The following is a 19,769-nucleotide window of genomic DNA, read 5'->3' on the forward strand; positions in this document are numbered from 1 at the left end:
TACATTGTCATCTTTGGTATATTGATAACACCCATATGGGCAAGAAGCTAATGTTTGATGTACAAGTAAAGCACATTTAAGTACAAAAAATAACCTACAGTAATCACTAAACACTGCAGAATATTCTGACCCATTTTTGTGTAAGCAAACTCCTCCTTTTAACACCTTTATTCATTGCAGAAGCTACACTTGCATTAAGGGGCATGGTAAGGAGGATTAACTTTTGAAATACAGCGTAAAAATATAAATGGTTGGTGAACTAGTTGATGGAACAAATGCTAGCGTGTGTTTAAACAGGCGCCCATGTAGCGACCTAGCATGATCCGAGACTAAACGAATGACGATCGCTTTCCGCGCCAATACTGAAAATGCCTTTAGAATTACTTTCTACATATTTTTGGAGCTTATTATTTTTAAATTTTGTCCGGATTAACAGAAATCCGGATTAAAGGGGTCCGGACTAAAGAGGTTCTACTGTATATATATATATATATATATATATATATATATATATATATATATATATATATATATATATAGATATATATATAGATAGATAGATAGATATATACTGTATATATAATATATATATATATATATATATATATATATATATATGCAATAATAGAACAGAGGAAGGAAAAAACAAGAATTTAAAAAAAATAGAAGTCATCTCATGATGGGATCTCACCACCTGCATAACTGGAAAGTTTTTCCTCGGCACATAATTTTGCATCTCCATTTCTGATTTGACGCAAATTCAAGATGTAAAACACGCACAAACAAAGCCAGTCAGCCAACCTCACAACTGAAAACATTACCAGTCCACTCGCTTTGCAATGCGGATGGTAAGCGAGCGGAGTGGTAACGTTTTCAGTTGTGAGGTTGGCTGGCTGGCTTTGTGTGTGGGTGAACAAGATATCTCATGAACAGCTTGAGCTATCAACATGAAACTTTCAGAGTATCAAGATATGGTCAGAATCTTGGGCGAGTTTGAAAGTGGGCACTCAGGCTTAAGGTCAAGATCACCAAAGGTCAAGTAAACTTTTGGCAGCCATTTTGGTGACCTTGACCCCGAGTGCCCATTTTCAAACTCGTCCAGGATTTTGGCCATATCTTGATGCCCTGAAAGTTTCATGTTCATAGTTCAAGCCATTCATATCATGTTTACCCACACACAAACAAAGCCACCCAGCCAATCTCACAACTGAAAACATTACCACTCCACTTGCTTCGCAACGCGGGTGGTAATAATCCATGCACCTGATTACAAGTGTCCCCCATTCATACAAAATGTGTATATAACAATTGGATTTGAACAGTTGTAGGTTGAAGTTTGGGGGGAAACCACTCTGGGGAAGCAAGTTTCAAAGGGGTGCAGTTTGGGGAATGAAAGAACTCTGATTGGCAGAAGTCCTTCAGTATGGCAGTGTGACAGTCCAGTCATGAGCGTTACCAGATGTCCATGTAGCGAGAGGGAAGGCGTGGAGAGGTGTTAGAATGGATGCAACTTCGTCTGAGCATTTGCCATAAAAGTATCTGTAAAATAATGCAAGGGAGACAACATTCCTTCTTACCTGTAGGTGAGGTAGTTCATTTGTAATAGGGTTATTAATAATTCACATAGCTTTGTTCTGAATTCTGACAATTTGTTTTAGTGTAACCTCTCCACATCCATTCCACTGGGGTTAACAATATTCCAGCTGAGAGTGCACATGACTCTTGTATCCATCCATCCATCATCCTATCCTACGTTGCCCCATGAGGAGTGTAGGTGCCTGGGGGTAGGCAGGTTGGTCCTGACATTTAAGACGAGAGTGACCAGCCTCACACATCCCTGAGTGACATTACGTGAGCAAGAAACCCCAACCGCTCTTGGATATGAATCTTCAATTGCTTAATCCAATTGGAACACCATAATTACCCACTAAACCACCAGGTGCCAAAATTTGGTTATGCAGTTACCACCCAGCATAGTAAATGGTTTCCTGGTGTACAGGAAACCATTTGGCTTGTCACTTTGTGTAGGGTCACCCACAAGATGAACAAAGAGGAAAGAATGAAGGAAAGGAAGACAGAAGAGGGAGTGTAAAGTCACCTGGAAGCAGAAGGACGAAGAAAGGATGAAGGATAAAAGGACAGAAGAGAATGGAAGGAAAGAAGGGTGGAGGAGAGGAAAGGGCAGACACCTGAGAGCAGCACTGCATGAAGAGAGAGAATGGTGAGCGCCTCCATCTACCACGATAACTCCATTATAGTTAACTGCTCGTCAGGGAAGAAGTTACGGACTCTGTATAATAATCCAAGTTTCTTTGAGGCAGTTTTAGCAAGTGATCTAACATGAGAGGCCCAGCTGATATCACTGCTAAGTGAAGCACCGAGAATTTCAGTATTTTAGAGATAGGAATATTAGTAGCATTGAAGGTAACTACAGTAGTGCACCAACTTTCGCTACAGCAGGATTCGCGGAATCCACTTTCGCAGCATGCACCAAATATTCCCTAACTTCCACTTTCGCTTGAAAAAAATCGATTTTCGCGCACAAATTTTGGGTTTGGGACAATATTTTGAACTTTGAATTTCCTGCACCGCCCGCCCGCAACCCACCGCCATCTTGAATGACGTCATGTCAACACTCTGTCCACCCATTCCCGCCATTGTGTACGAGCGTGCTAGCTCCATTGTGTTGGATTCTCACGGTTCAATGGCCTCTACTATACCTGGTAGTGTGGGGAAAGGGCCTGGTGGTGTGGGGGGAGAGCCTGGTGGTGTGGGGGGAGGGCCGGGAGGCAGTGGTGGTGATAAAAAGTGGCCGGGACATTCAAAGTCGGGAGGAAAGGCCAAGGCTAAAAGAGAGTATCGTGTTGGAGTGAAGAAACGGCAGTATAATAATGAAATGAAAAGGAAGATAGTTGAGCACATGGACAAGGGCGCAAAAAACAGTGAAATCTGCCGTATATTTAACATCCCAGAATCGACAGTGCGTAGTATGAGGAAACAGCATGGTGGTAGCGAGGCAGCAAGAGGTGGCGCCAACACATCTGGCGTGGCTAAATAAGCCCGCCACGCGCCTCGGATACTTACCCCCAACATCCATTAAACACCTCAACCTGGTCTCTGTGGTATGTTTCTCCTCATATAATGTGTACTGTACAGTTTTTATTGTTTGTATCTCACAATGCAATGTACAATAGTGATTTGATGTACTGTATTGCAAGTGAAAATGAAAATATGATGTTACTTTAGGATAACCGGGAACCAATTAGCCTTTTTGCCATAAAGACAATGCCCCAATTTTCGCTAATTCTACTTTCGCGCATTATTTTTGGATCCAATTAGGCGCGAAAATTGGTGCCCCACTGTATAGGAATCAGACAATGTTATTTTGTCCTCATTCTGTGATCTTAGATAAGTCGTGATGTATGGAGATTGCTGTACTGAGTTGTGAATTATTAAACTTTGTGAATGGGTGTTTAAGTGTGAATGACCTGTGAAGTGTTGAGTCATCTGCACATGAGTGAATGGGATTATGGGTGACAGATAAGAGATCATTAATATGAATTAGGAATAGGGTTAGAGTCAGAACTAAACCTTGTGGCACGCCGGCATTAATTGAGTGGAAATTGGAATATACATCATCAACTTTTATCTTTCTGTCGCTAAGATATGAGGAAATCAGAGGAACAAAAAATGATAGCCCATAGCAAAGGAGTTTGGATAGCAGGAAAAGGTGCCACACTCTGTCAAAAGCTTCAGAAATATCAAGGGCAATTGCATCAGTTTCTCCATGTTGGTCAGTTGATTGATGGATGTTATGAGTCAAGAGATAGAGTATATCAACAGTCGATTTTTCATGGCGTGTACTGTCTGTCACTAAGTTGTTGGATTCAGGATCCAACAATGTGTTTATTACAGTGTCAAATACTTTACCAAGAGAAGATGCAATATCTATTGGTCTCTAATCAGAGGGGACAGAGGAACTTCCTTCCTTTGGAGTTGGGTAGATATTGGCTCCTTTCCAAGAATTAGGGAATGAAGAAGTTCGTATGCATAGTCTGAATAATTTAGCTAGAACAGCAGCAGGTTCTGGGGAACACTTTTTCAAAACTATCTATCTATCTGTCTATAGCCAGACACCTCAGTTCCATAAGGGTGCCCACAAACAAATCACCTCCATGTTGTCCTGTTCAATGCCATTTCACTGCCCTGCTCCCAGCTTACACCCCCCTCTCTCATATACCTCTCCACTCCATCCCTCCATCTCATCCCCAGCCTCCACCTCACTTGCATACACTCTCCTCATCAGTCTCATGCTCTCCATCTCCTCCACATGGCCAAACCACCTCAATGTATTTCTCTTAACACTTCCTGTCACATCCACATCCACACCACAGTGCTCTTTCACTTCCTTATTTGTCAGTCTGTCACTCCACATAACTCCACATGCTCCTTTCAAATAACTCATTTCCACTGCTCTCATGTTTGTGTCCTTCCAACAAGGTTCAAGTCTCACTTCCATACATTAGGGTTGGCATCACAATACTGTCATGCAGCTTAGGGTTGGTATCACAATACTGTCATGCAGCTTAGGGTTGGTATCACAATACTGTCATGCAGTGACTTTTTTTTTTACCTCCATGCTTACTGCCCTGTTCCTTAACACTGCTTTAAAAGAACCAGCAACCTTTCTTCCCTGTTGTACCCCTTCAAGTACTTCACTCTCTAAACTTCCATCTTTACTCATCACACTACCCAAGTACTTAAATGCACTCACATTTTCCATTTCCTTCTTATCGAGTGTCACTGTACATTCAGTGGCTTCATTTCTCTTGGAGACCATAACTTTACTCATCCCTCTTGAAGACCATAACTTTACTCTTCCCCACATTCACCCTTAGATTCTGTTTCTTACACAGTCTCCCAGACTCATTCCCCTTCATCTTCACTTAATACAGTATCATTTGCAAATAATGGTACAGGGAGTTTCCAAATATTGCCCTCTCTCATTAGGATTGCTCCAACATCCACTGCCCTGCCTTGTACCTCTTTTATAACCCCATCCATACACAGATTGAACAGCCATGGGGACGTGACACATCCTTGTTTTAGTCCAACATTCAAATAGAAAAATTCACTCAGTTCACTATCCACACACACTGCAGCCTTAGCTGCCTCATACATACTCTTCACGGCACTTGACTTCCCATTTACCCATGTATTCTTACATTCCACATTCTCTGTCCATCCACCCTGTCATAAGCTTTCTCCGAATCCATGAAGGCCGCATACAACTTCTTTCCCATCTCTGGAAACTTTTCCACTAAAGACCTAAGAATGAATATCATATCTACACAACCTCTTCCCTTCCTAAAGCTTTCCTGTTCTCCAACTAATTGCTCAGCTATTTCCCTAACTCTGTCAGTCAGTATCCTACCATATACTTTTCGTATTACACCAAGAAGAGAAATGCCCCTATGATTACAACCTACTTCTTTTTCCCCTTTTCCTTTGTACGGGGGAATAAGTATACCTGATTTCCAATCCTCTGGGACTCTACCTTCCTCCCAGGCCAATCTGTGCTTCTTCCATGTCCATTCTACTACTATCTCCCCCATTCTTCAGCATTTCACCACACACTTCATCAACTCTTGGGGCTTTCTCCATTTTGACTTTCTTCATTACTTCCACTACTTCCATCCTACTGATTTCTTCCTCTCGACTAACCTCCCTCCTTCTCACAGCCATATCCCAGCCACGTATATTTGCATTACTTTCATTCTCTGTGTTCTACAATTTCATAAAGCTTTCACTCCATCTGTTCAGTTTGTCTCCCATCTCCGCTAGCAATCTACCATTTTTATCATTCCTTACCCGATTTACTTCTTTATCACCCTGTCTAACTCTCTTTCCTTCTTTCCAGAACATTTTCTTACATTCCCTCCACTTTACACTCAAATTCCTTCCAAATTCCTCATCCAGTCTCTTCTTACTCTTTTACTAATCTTTTTACCTCTCTCTTCCTCTCTGTACAACTCTTTCTTATGTCTCTCAACTTCCTCCACGTCCCTATTTCTCATCCACTCACTATATGCCTTTTTCTTTTGCTCCACAGCCTGTCTCACCTCTTCATCCACCATGCTGTTCCTTGCACCCCCTTTTGTTTTCTCTTCACCCCACACACCCCTTCACATGCTGCACAGATTTCTTCTGTGAACATCTCGTATATACCTTCCACGTCCCTCATCTGCTCCAGATCATATTTACCCAATCGCTTCTCCACTTCTCTCTTATATTCTGCCTTTTTTCTATCCTCTTGCAACCTTTCTACCCTTCTTGTATGGACTACTTCCTCCTGTGGTTCCCTTCTATTCCTCCATTTCATTTGAACCATGACTTTCACCACCACCAAGTGGTGGTCAGAAAGTCCACTCCCCCAACCTCTGTATGCTCTTGTATCCATTATATACCTTCTCATTCTGTCATCCACACACATATAATTAATCGTTGCTTTCCATTCATTCCGAAGAAAGGAAGTTCCTCTGACCCCTCTGATTACAGACCAATAGCTGTCACATCTTCTCTTGGTAACGTATTTGAAACTTTTATTAATAAGCACATTGTTAAACATCCTGAATCCAACAACTTAATTAGTGATAGACAATATGGTTTTTGCCACGAAAGATCCACCATTGACATACTCAATCTCCTAACTTATACCATCCATCAATCAAATGACCTACATGGAGAAATTCATGCAGTTGCCCTTGATATTTCTAAAGCTTTTGACAGAATATGGCACCGTTCCCTGCTGTCCAAACTCCCTTGCTATGGACTAATGTCTTTTGTTCCTTTGATTTCTTCATATCTTAGTGACAGGAAAATAAGAGTAAAAGTAGATGATGTGTATTCCAATTTCCACTCAATTAACGCCGGCGTGCCGCAGGAATCAGTTCTGACACCAACCCTATTCCTGGTTCAGTTAATGATCTTTTATTTGTCATCCACAATCCCATCCACTCATATGCAGATGACTCAACACTACATAGTTCATTCACTCTCGGACACCCATTTACTATCTATCTATCTATATACCTAGGCTGCTTCCCCCATTTACGAAGTCTAATATCTCTACCTCTCAACTCAGTAGAGCCACCTCCCAAAAATCAAGACCTATCTACGATCAGTGAATGGAGACAAAACAACCTTGTCTCGTTTAGTGCTGGTGGGGCTAGATATGTACGGTTTACTAATGGACAGATATTGCTGGATTCATATGTTGCCTTCGGTGCTATTGATGTTCCCATCTCCAAGGGTGTTGTTGCCTTCGGTGCTACTGATGTTCCCATCTCCGAGAGTGTTGAAGTTCTCAGTGTCTCACTTAGCGGTGCCCTCAGCTGGACCTCTCATGTTGGATCACTTGCTGAGGCCGCCTCGGCGAAGCTTGGATAGTTGTGCAGAGTCGGTAACTTCTTCACTGACGAGCAGTTAGCTATAATTTGTAAGAGTCATGTGCACTCTCAGCTTGAATGTTGCTTGCCCGTGTGGAATGGATGTGGAGAGGTTGCATTAAAACAGCTAGACAGAGTTCGGAACAGGGCTGTTGGAATTATTAACAACCCTGCCATTACAAATAAACTACCTCCCCTACAAGTAAGAAGGAGTGTTGCCTCCCTTGCATTATTTTACAGATATTTTTGTGGAAAATGCTGAGACGAAGGTGTGTCCATGGTGCCACCTCTCCATGCCTTCCCTTGTGCTGCACAGGCATCTGGTAGCGCTCATGACTGGAGTGTCACTCAGCCATGTTGCAGAACTTCTGCTATCAGAGTTCTTTCATTCCCCGAACTGCATCTCTCTGGAACTCGCTTCCCCAGAGTTGTTTCCCTCCAAACTTCAACCCACAGCTGTTCAAGTCTAACTGTTACAGATATTTTATGAACTGAGGACACCAGTATTATGGTGTATGTATTATTATTTTTTTTATTCATTTGTTTTTCCTTCCTCTGTTCTGTTATTAAAAAAAAAAAAAAAAGTTCACCACCCATCTGTCTCATCACTTGCCATGTATACCTGTGGATCATTACGTGCCTGAAGAGGGTATTGGTTATCACCAACCCTCTCCCAGCACAAATGTACACTAGAGCACTGCCATTCTTATCCACTTCTGCAATCTCCAACTACTCCATCCACCTTCACTTTACCTACTTTCCATTCATATCTCCAATCAAAAACACTCTCTCATTCCTTTCCATGCACAGATCCACATTTGTCCAGAACTTTTCTTTCACTCTGCTTGCATGATCTTGCATTGGTGCATACACACACATAATCGCCCACATTTGCAGTCCAACTTTCGGTCTTACCCACATAATCCTTGAGCTGATGGATCCGTACTCTCTTATATTCTTCTTCCATCTCTTGGACACAACAATACAAACTCCTTTTGCCTTCTCATTCTCACCTACTCCTGCACATATACCTCATCCATATTCCCATTCTCTCATAATCTCAGCTCGCCATTTCGTGTCAGTTATTACATATACATCCACTTTTGCATCCTTAGGCACATGGACAATCTCTGTCTTTCACCTCATCAATTGCACCCCTTACATTCCATGTTGCAATCCGTACCATGTCCTTTGTTCGGTCCTTAGTCGTCACCTGTTGGAGGAATTCCATCTGCACCTGGAGCATTGTTGGTTGGTAAAGTGTGTAGAATGGATTTCACGTATCTAGTCTATGTCTTAAGTGAAGCTATTTCTGTAGAGTCAAGTTTCTAGTACAGGGATGTTCTGGTTGACTTCCTCTGAGGCAGAATTTCTGGCAAATATACTGGCAGTGATGCATGCTTTACCATGCAGGTTATTTATAGTGTTGCCATCAGTAGATTTTAGCGAGGGAATAGATGATGACTTGTTATTGTTGAAAGAATTGAGAGTTGACCAGAATATTCTGTTGTCATTAGGAATATTTAATAGTTTGGATGCTTGGTTGTGAAGAAAGTTTGATTTAGCGAGATTAATTACTGCTTTTGCATAGTATCTAGCAGTATTAAATTGACTGAGTGATTCAGATGATATTGATTTTGAGCAAAATTTATATGCTAAGGACTTTTGGGTCATTGCTGTAGCATAATTGCTGTCAAACTATTTTGGGGAGTCCAATCTTTTAGTGAACTGTTGGCTGGGTATGAACAATTCCATACCAGTTGTAAATTGTATTTTGTTCTTGCTATTGCCAGATGATTTTATTCAGCTTAGGGAGACTTTTCAAGCTGGAGGGGTTAGATATTGATTTCACTAACCCCTTCACCATAAGAGAATTGCCTAAAGTTGAATAAAATCATCAGGTGGTAACCATAAGAATATGAAAAAAATACATCATCAGATTACAGTATTATTATGCTCTTTGTTGATGACCCAGGCCCAGCATACGGGAACATCTATTTTCATTGATTGATGTCTTTCCTGCCTGGCACTCATATTTTGAAGAAGGTACCATAAACGTTACTGCAAGTACTAGGCTATTGTGGTACTTATTATTTCTTGCCAGAGGAAGCCATCACTGTAACTTTTACATATTTAATTTTTATAAATAAAAAAGTCTAGTTTTCCTTCAGCTTTGGATGAAAACATAAATACGTTTGGCTGAAATGGTGTGGATTTTCCTTGTCATATCTGGAAGCTCCTAAGACATCCATGACTACCTCTCCTCCCAACCCTCTCAGTGCCTGTCCAAAGTCAGTGGTCGGAGGAAGTTTGTTCAGCTCTTGTAACCTGTCCACACACCTACCACATCACCTGAGTTATAAGCCATTCAGATGACTCAGTAGTGATTACATAGGGCAACAGTTAGTTTGATTTAGTAGCAGCAATAGTGTGATGAATATAGATGGCATTGTTTTAGAACAAAATGATGATGAGCCTGTTATTGATGTTGGGGGTTCCAGGAAGGAAGTGGAGTTATTACACAGTTATACTCGACCACCAGCACACCGCATGGAAGACATGGGGCTGAAATTTAATTTTGGGCTTCTCTTAATAAAATTACATCAATTCTTAGCATTGTTGTTGAATTTCAGAAGATGCAATTTTCACCATTTCCCCCCCCCCCCATAAAGGACTTACTAGCTAAACTTTCACATGGCCAATAATGAAGTAACTTGAAGCATTTCAGCTGAAAATGAGATAAGCCTGATGTGAATTTTTGCAGCGTGAGAACATCTGGACTGTGCCAAACTTGCTGTGTGTGAGTCGCATCTGCCTATCCCCCATGCTGTCCTATCTGGTGCTCAGCTCCAACTACCATTGGGCCCTCGGACTCTTCATGTTTGCTGGCTTCACAGACTTGGTAGGTACTGCTGCAGTAATATTGTCATTGTCTTTATCATCTGTTTTATCCTTGTTGTCATTATCATCATCATTATCATTTTGTATCATCTTCACTGACATCATCAAATTAATTGTATCTTCTTCCTCATCATCTGTTTATTAGTGTCATCATCATTGTCATCATCACCTTTATTATCATCATCATTATCATTGCTGTCATTATCATCATCATCATCATCATCATCATAGCTATCGTAATCATAGTTTTAGTTGTGAACCCTGTCTGCCTCTTCCCTGTGCAGTCTCAGCTACTTCTCTGCTCTGTTTGAACTTTGGAACTCTTCATGTTTACCTGATTTATGGACTTCGTGGGTTCAGCTGCCATAAACAATCAAGATCTTTGTCGTCATTGTTATAATAACCATCGTCATCATCATTCATGATATCAGCATTGTTATTTCCAGTATCATAATGTTGTTATCACCAAGATAATCACCCAGTTTGGGGTTATTTGCTCCAGAACATAAGGAGAACACATATGTAAGAAATCTATCTATCTATCTATAGCCCAACGCCCTAATCCCGCAAAGGGTGGCCGCCGACAAAATGCCTCCAAGTCGCTCTGTCACCCACCATTTGACTACCCTCCCCCCAACTCACCCCCCCCTCCCTCATATACCTCTCAACTCCATCTCTCCACCTCATCCTCGGTCTACCCCTCCCTCTCCCTCCCTCCACCTCACCTACATACACCTTCTTGGTCAGTTTTTCATTCTCCATTCTCTCCACATGTCCAAACTACCTCAGTGTATTTCTCCTAATCTTCTCAACCACATCCACTTCCACCCCACAACGTTCCTTCGCTTCTTCATTTGTCAACCTGTCCCTCCATGTCACTCCACATGCTTCTCTGAAGTAACTCATTTCCACTGCTCTCACTCTTAACTTGTTCCCCTCTTGCAAGGTCCACACCTCGCTTCCATAAGTCAGGGTAGGGATCACAATACTATCATGCAGTGGCTTCTTAACTTCCATACTCACCTCCCTATTTCTAATCTCTCCTTTCAGTGAACCAACAACCTTCCTTTCCTGCTGTACCCTTTCACGCACTTCATCCACCAAAGTTCCATCCTTACTCATCACACTACCCAAGTACTTGAATGCACTCACATTCTCCACACCCTCACCATCCAACCTCACTACATTGTGGCTTCATTCCTCTCAAACACCGTAACTTTACTTTTGTTTACATCAACTTTCAGCTTCCTCCTCCTACACACTGTCCCAAATTCATTCACCAAACCTTGCAGCCCCCATTCATCTTCACTCAACAATACTGTATCATCAGCAAACAGCAACACCGGAATCTTCTAAATCTCACCCTTATTCATTAGAGCCACCCCCACATCCACTGCCCTACCTTGCACCTCCTTTACAACCCCATCCATGTATATATTAAACAGCCATGGAGACATCATACAACCCTGTTTCAGTCCCACACTGAGATCAAAGAATTCACTCAGCTCACCATCCACTCACACTGTAGCCCTAGCTCCTTCGTACATACTCTTCACGCCATTCAACAATTTCCCATCCACTCTTAATACCTTCCACATGCCTTCCCTATCTATTCTGTCATAAGCTTTCTCCAAAGTCCATGAAGGCAGCATACACTTTCTTTCCCTTCTCAAGATACTTCTCCACTAAACATCTAAGAACAAATATATGATCTACACACCCTTTTCCCTTCCTAAATCCATCTTGTTCTTCTCCAACTAGCTCCTCTGTCATATGCCTAACCCTGTCAGTGAGTATTCTACCATATATTTTACCAGTCACACTAAGAAGGCAAATACCCCTATGGTTACCACGTACTTCCCTCTCCCCTTTTCCGTTGTATAAAGGAACAATTATACCTGATTTCCAGTCCTGTGGAACTTTTCCCTCTTCCCAAGCCAATCTACACAACTTCCATATCCACACCACAAGAATCTCACCCCCATACCTCAGCATTTCACTACACACTCCATCAATTCCTGGGGCCTTTCCCAACTTGATCTTCTTCATTGCTTCCACTACTTCCACCCTACTGATCTCTTCCTCCCTCCTCTCATCTCTTCTCCCAGCCATTCCCCAACCACTTATACTCGCACTGCTCTCACTCTCTACATTCAACAAATCCTCAAAGTGCTCCATCCATTTCCTCAATTTCTCTCTCTTCTCCACCAACAATCTATTATTCCCATCTTTCACTCCCCTACTATTTCCCCATTCACACTGCCTTACTTTTTTTACCTCCTTCCAAAACAATTTCTTACTCTCCCTCCATTTCACACTGAGATTCCTCCCAAACTCTTCATCCACTTTCTTCTTACTCTCCTTCACCAGTCTCTTCACCTCCCTTCTCCTGCTCACATATACCTCTCTCTTCTCTCTCTCATCTTCTCCCCTACTTCTACTCGCTAACCATTCACTATATGCCTTCTTCTTTTGTTCCACAGCTCGTTTCACCTCATCATTCCACCATGCTGTCCCTTGCACACCCTTGCATCTCCTCCTCACTCCACAAACCACCTCACACGCTGCACCTATCTCTTCTGTAAATATCTTACTTACGTCTTCTACCCCTTCCATCTGCTCTAGCTCATACCATCCCAATCTTTCTGTCACTATGCTCTTATACTCTGCCATTTTCTCACTATCTTGTAAATTCTCCACTCTTCTTACAGGAGCTGTTTTCTCCTGTCTTCCCCTTCGTCTCAACCATTTTCTTTGCAGCTTTACCTTGGCCATCACTAAGTGATGGTCCGAGACTCCATTCCCCCACCCTCTCCACACTCTTGCATCCAACACTTGTCTTCTTATTCGCTCATCCACACTCACGTAGTCTATCATTGCCTTTCGTTCAAGAAGTTCACCATCCATCCTCCTCATTACTCTTCATGTATACTGGTGGATCATCGTATGTCAAAAGTAGGTGTTGGCTATTGCCAACCCCTTACCAGCACAGATGTCCACCAAAGCACTACCATTCCCATCTACTTCAGCTGGCACACCCCACTGACCAATCACTCCATTTACTTGTACATTCCCAACTTTGCCATTCATGTCTCCAATCAAAAGCACTCTCTCGCTCCTCTCAGATTTGACCATACATGCTTCTACTCTCGCCCAAAACTCATCTTTCACTCTTGCCACTCGGTCCTCTGTCGGAGCATACACACATACAATCGCCCACGCTTGTATACCTACTTTCATCCTCACCCATATCATCCTTTCACCCACTGTTCCATACTCTCTTATATTCTCCCTACCCTACCCCTTGGGGTAGGGTTTTTTTTTCAAGAATACTCCCCCAGTATCCCTGCTTGTCGTAAAAGGCAACTAAAAGGGTTGGCGGAGGGTTAGTGCCCCTCCCCGGAAAACAACTAACTAAAAAAAAAAACAACAAGCCTCAGACAAGGACTGACCAAACGATGACGACCAAGGACCTGTCAAAGGACATGGTAATTGGAACTTGGAATGTAAGGGGAGCGAATGATGAGGTGAAAGAGAGAGAGATTGTCCAGGTGCTTGAGGGTGCGAAAGTGGATGTATGTGGAATAACTGAAACAAAATGGAGAGGAGAAAGTGTGAGAGAATGGGAGTATGGATGGGGTATATGTGCAGGAGTAGGTGAGAATGAGAGGGCAAAGGAAGGAGTATGTATAGTTGTGAGTAAAAGATGGAAGAGGAGCATAAGACAGTATGGATCAGTTGGGTCAAGGATTGTGTGGGTAAAGTTGAAAGTTGGAATACAAATGTGGACGATTGTGTGTGTGTATGCGCCAACGCAAGATCATGCTAGAAGAGTGAGAGAAGAGTTCTGGACAAATGTAGAAGTGTGCATGGAAAAGTTTGGAAGGAATGAGAGAGTGTTTTTGATTGGTGATATGAATGGTAAAGTTGGGAATGTGAAGGTGGATGGAATAGTTGGTGAGTGGGGTGTGCCTGCTGAGATAGATGAGAATGGGAGTGCGTTAGTGGACATTTGTGCTGGGAGGGTGTTGGTGATAGCCAATACCCTCTTCAGGCATAAAATGATCCACAGGTATACATGGCGAGTGATGAGAAGGGTGGCTGGTGAACTGAATGAAAGGAAGACAATGATTGATTATGTGTGTGTGGATGAAAGGATGCGAAGATGTGTAATGGATGCAAGAGTTTATAGAGGTTGGGGGAGTGGACTTTCTGACCACTACTTGGTGGTGGCCAGAATTAAAATTCAAGTAAGATGGAGGAATAGAAGAAGGGAAAGACGAGAGGAAGGAGTAGTTGCAAGGAAAGTGGAAAGGTTACAAGAGGATGAGAAAAAGGCAGAGTATAAGAGAGAAGTGGAGGAACGATTGGGCAAATATGAATTGGAGCAGATGGGGGATGTGGAAGGTGTGTGCAGGATATTTACAGAAGAAATATGTGCAGCATGTGATGTGGTGTGTGGAAGGAAGAGAAGACGGAGGGGGGTGCAAGGAACAGCGTGGTGGACTGAAGAGGTGAAACAGGCTGTGGCACAAAAGAAGAAAGCATACAATGAATGGATGAGAAACAGGGGCATGGAAGAAGTTGAGAGGTGGAAGAGAGAGTTATATGTAGAAAGAAAGAGAGAGGTGAAAAGATTAGTAAGAGAGATTAAGAAGAGAGTGGATGATGAATTTGGAAGGAATTTGAGTGTAAAGTGGAGGGACTGTAAGAAAATGTTCTGGAGAGATGTGAAAAGAGTAAGACAGGGTGGAAGTGAAGTTAGCAGGGGAGTGAAAGATAAAAATGGTAAATTACTAGTGGAGAAGGGAGAAAAAGTGAGCAGATGGAGAGAACACTTTAAGGAATTGTTGAACGTGGAGGATGGAAGTAATGCGAGTATAAGTGGCTGGGGAATGGCTGGGAGAAGGAGGGAGGTGAGAAGACAGGAAGAAATCAGTAGGATAGAAGTTGTGGAAGCAATGAAGAAAGTTAAATCAGGGAAAGCCCCAGGAATTGATGGAGTGTGTGGTGAAATGCTGAAGCATGGGGGAGAGATAGTAGTAGAATGGATGTGGAAGATGTGTAGATTGGCCTGGGTGGTAGGTAGAGTCCCGGAGGATTGGAAGTCAGGTATAATTATTCCCTTGTACAAAGGAAAAAGGGAAAAAGAAGTGTGTGGTAATCATAGGGGCATTTGTCTTCTTAGTATAGTAGGAAAAGTGTATGGTGGGATACTTATTGACAGAGTTAGAGAAAGAACAGAGAAATTAGTTGGAGAAGAACAGGGAGGCTTTAGGAAGGGAAGAGGTTGTGTAGATCAGATATTCATTCTTAGATCTTTAGTGGAAAAGTTTCTAGAGAAGAGAAAGAAGTTGTATGCGGCTCTCATGGATTTGGAGAAAGCATATGACAGGGTGGATAGACAAGGATTGTGGAAAGTGTTAAGAATATATGGAGTAGATGGGAAGTTGTTGAATGCTGTGAAGAGTATGTACGATGGTGCGAAGGCTGCAGTGCGTGTGGATGGTGAACTAAGTGAATTTTTCTCTTTGAAAGTTGGTTTGAAACAGGGATGTGTCATGTCTCCATGGTTGTTCAATCTGTACATGGATGGGGTAATAAAAGAGGTACAAGGTAGGGTAGTGGATGTTGGAGTGGCCCTGGTGAGAGAGGATAGTGTTTGGAAACTTCCTGTACTGTTGTTTGCAGATGATACTGTATTGTTGAGTGAAGACAAAGGGGAGCTGCAAGGCTTGGTGGATGAGTTTGAGAGAGTGTGTAAGAAATGAAATCTAAAGGTGAATGTAGGGAAGAGTAAAGTGATGGTCTTTAAGAGAGGTGAAGTCAGTGAATGTACAGCGAGGTTGGATGGTGAGGAATTGGAAAATGTGAGTATGTTTAAGTACTTGGGTAGTGTGATGAGTAAGGATGGAGGTTTGGAGGGTGAAGTGCTTGAAAGGGTACAGCAGGGAAGAAAGGTTGCTGGTTCTTTGAAAGCAGTGACAAGAAACAGGGAAGTGAGCATGGAAGTGAAAAAGTTACTACATGACAGTATTGTGATACCAACTCTAACGTACGGAAGTGAAGCTTGGACGTTGTTGGAAGGACACAAGTCAAGAGTGAGAGCAGTGGAAATGAGTTATTTAAGAGAAGCCTGTGGAGTCACATGGAGAGACAGGCTGACGAATGAGGATATAAAGGAGTGTTGTGGTGTTGATGTGGATGTGATAGGAAGCGTTATGAGGAACACATTGAGGTGGTTTGGCCATGTGGAGAGGATGGAGGGTGAAAGACTGACGAAGAGAGTGTATGTGAGTGTGGTGGAGGGGGGAAGAGGGAGGGGGAGGCCGAGAATGAGATGGAGGGATGGGGTGGAGAGGTATATGAGAGAGGGGGGTGTGAGTTGGGAGCAGGGCAGTGAAATGGAGGGGGACAGGGCGACTTGGAGGCGATATGTTTGTGGCCACCCCAAACGGGATTGAGGCGTCTGGCAATAGATAGGTAGATAGATAGACTTCTTGCATATCATCAGACATACTCCCTCTCTAGCCCTCTCATTCTCATTAACACCCACACATATACCTAAACCATATTCCCATTCTCTCACCCTTTCACCTTCATTTAGTTTCAGTCAATTCATATATATCCACTCTTGCATCCTCAAGCACCTGAACAATCTCTCTCTCTTTCACTTCATCATTCACTCCTCTCACATTCCACTTTCCCACCCTCAGAATGTCCTTTGTCCATTCCTTAGTCGTCAACGTATGGTCTGTCCTGGTCCGAGGTGCTTTATTTGCTTGTTTAATTAGTTCGTCTTACGGGGAGGGGCACTAACCCACCACCAACCCTTTTAGTCACCTCGTACGACAAGCAGGGATACCGTGGAAGTATTCTTGAAACCCCCCTACCCCCAGGGGTAAGAAATCACTGGAGAATATTTGCAAAATTTCATGCATTGTTTTCAGATTTAAAAGCAGAAAAATAAGGATACTTTTTTAGATATTGCTAAGTACTGTAGTAGTAGTAGTAGTTGTTGTTCCCTAGGCTGTCTGGCTGAACAGCCCGGAGTCCCTAAGGAAGGCCATGACCGAGACCGGGCTTTCCCACAGACCTCTCAAGGAGTGTATGTTGTGTTTTTGGCGTAGGTGATTGTGTGCAATGCAGTCTTCCATAATGTTCTTAACCCCATCATTACCGACTCCCCAACCAAATGTAAACAAGACGTTCCCCTGCTGCACCGACCCCCCACTCATTCATCTGCATCATACGAAGGGTAGTCTTCATCTTATTGCCACACCTACCCTATTCACACAGTTATTTACTTTTATATTTTCTATCACATAAACCCTACATGATATCATGTGAGTAAATAAAAAATAAAATAAAATAATTTTTACTTTAATTCACTTATGTTGCACTAAAACATTTATACTCAGGTAAGTGATATACAGTGCTCGTCAGAAGTATGGAGCGCCCTGCGTCCCTCCTGAGAAACAAACCTTTCAACATTGAAAAAACATATAAATAATGCGTTTTATTTACCTTTAGTGCTTCGTAGGGTAGCCTTTACGTTTCTTCACGGACCTGAGATGTCTTGGAAGTGAAAGGGCGAGGCTCCTGAGGTGCTGGAGGGGTATTTTGTCCCAGGAGTCACGAATGGCGGCTTCCAGCTTAGGCAGAGAGCTCACGTCCTTCCCTTGGAGACTCTTCTTTACGAGGTACCAGAGGTTTTCAATCGGGTTGAGGTCTGGGCTATTTCCTGGCCAGTCTGTCATGAATGATACCTCGCAGTCACGAAGCCAATTGGTGACCGATTTGGCCTTGTGAGCAGGTGCACTGTCCTGCTGAAACACTTGTGCACCTGTTAGCTCGAAGGAGTCTGGTAAATGATCACATAGAAGCTCCAGGTAAACATCCTGATTCACTCTGAGGTTCTTCGGAAGTACAACAAGCTTCTCCAAACCCTTCCCTGAGAAACAACCCCATACCATGAGTGAATCAGGATGTTTAACTGTGCTTTCTACATACCGTGGGTCAAGTGGGTCACTACCTTTGCGTCGACACACACGTGCTCCTCTGTTACAGGTAACACTAAACGTTGCCTCATCAGACCACAACACTGACAACCATTGCTCCTCACCCCAGTTTAGATATTTATTAGCAAAGGCAAGCCTACGAATTCTCTGGCTGCTAGAAAGAAGAGGCTTTTTCACAGGCCTGTGACTTGTGTAACCAAGCTCATGCACCCTACGAGACACTGTTCTCACTGACACCTCACCAAACACTTCCGGGTTGCTCTCCTTAATTTTCCTTGCACTCACACGAGGATTAAACTCCACTGCACGTTTTAAAACATTAACAGACCTTGGGGAAGTTTTCCTAGGCCTACCAGACCGCGGTTTCTTTGTGGGAACTTCACCACTGTTTTCCTCCCGAAACCGTGCACACCAACGACGCACTGTCGATCGTGCCACACCAACCAATTCACTAATTTCCTTTGTCTGGTGGTCTGCCTCCTTTAGAGCAATGATCTGGGATATGATTTCACTCGATAGTTCATGGGTAGGTGCCATAACAAAGTTTTGAAGGCCAAAACACTGCGGGACACTCTGTAAAAAATGGCGCAATTTGAGAGGGACACTCGGCGGAGTTCCTCTCTCTCAGGCAGCCCGTGTGCGACTGACGCGGGAACCAACCAGCGCGTCGGAAGGCCTCAGGCTACCGTGACGTCATGCTCGGAGCTCAAACTTGTGGCTCAATTCTTACCCCCAAAAATGGGTGATTCTTTTTGGGCTATAAGTATTGCGCGCCTGGCGGACAACGCTGAATACTTCTGACGAGTACTGTATGTATTAGCCTGAAAATCACAGCATGCATAGAATAATGATATATTTATTTACCTTGCAAAGGATGATGCTGTAACGATAAAACTGGATGGTCTTGTGTGGCCGAAAATGCCGAGAACTTGCGGCGCACCCCCAAGTAAGGCCAGGCCAGACTGTAGAGATTTTCGAATGATGTATTATATGTTAGTGTGTTACAGTGATATGTGGGTACAGTGGTCTTTGTGTCATGTGAAGTGTATGTCTTTAGGAAGCATAAGAACTAAAGAAAGAAGTGGGATGTGTGATAAAAGGAATGGTAAAGTAGATTAAAAAAAAAAAAAAGGAAAAAATTGGGGAAGGGGACTACACTATACATGCCATACACTATATGCTATACACACCATAAACCATATTCATCATAAATCATATACACATTACACACCAAACCATACTGTACACACCATACACCATTCATCATACACTCCATATACCATTCACTATACAGACCATACACCATTCACTATACCCCCCTTGTGGGAACCGCCTAGTCGTGGTGGGGGGGCTTGCGTGTCCCTGTGACCTGGCGAGCGAGGCTAGAGGGGGCTTCGGC

General features: G+C 43.0%; 1 protein-coding gene across 1 annotated transcript in view; it reads left to right on the top strand.

Annotated features, from left to right (window-relative positions):
* CLS (cardiolipin synthase) overlaps nt 1-19,769 on the top strand; it is an 85,446-nt gene that overhangs the window by 40,624 nt on the left and 25,053 nt on the right. The window contains exon 4 of the mRNA XM_080278074.1: nt 10,213-10,350. Within this exon, the coding sequence (XP_080134200.1) occupies nt 10,213-10,350 (138 nt within the window). The remainder of the gene's footprint in view (nt 1-10,212; nt 10,351-19,769) is intronic.

Source organism: Coenobita brevimanus, chromosome 72, assembly GCF_032717465.1.
Source record: "Coenobita brevimanus isolate Jiangsu-jjx chromosome 72, ASM3271746v2, whole genome shotgun sequence".
Classification (NCBI taxonomy): domain Eukaryota; kingdom Metazoa; phylum Arthropoda; class Malacostraca; order Decapoda; family Coenobitidae; genus Coenobita; species Coenobita brevimanus.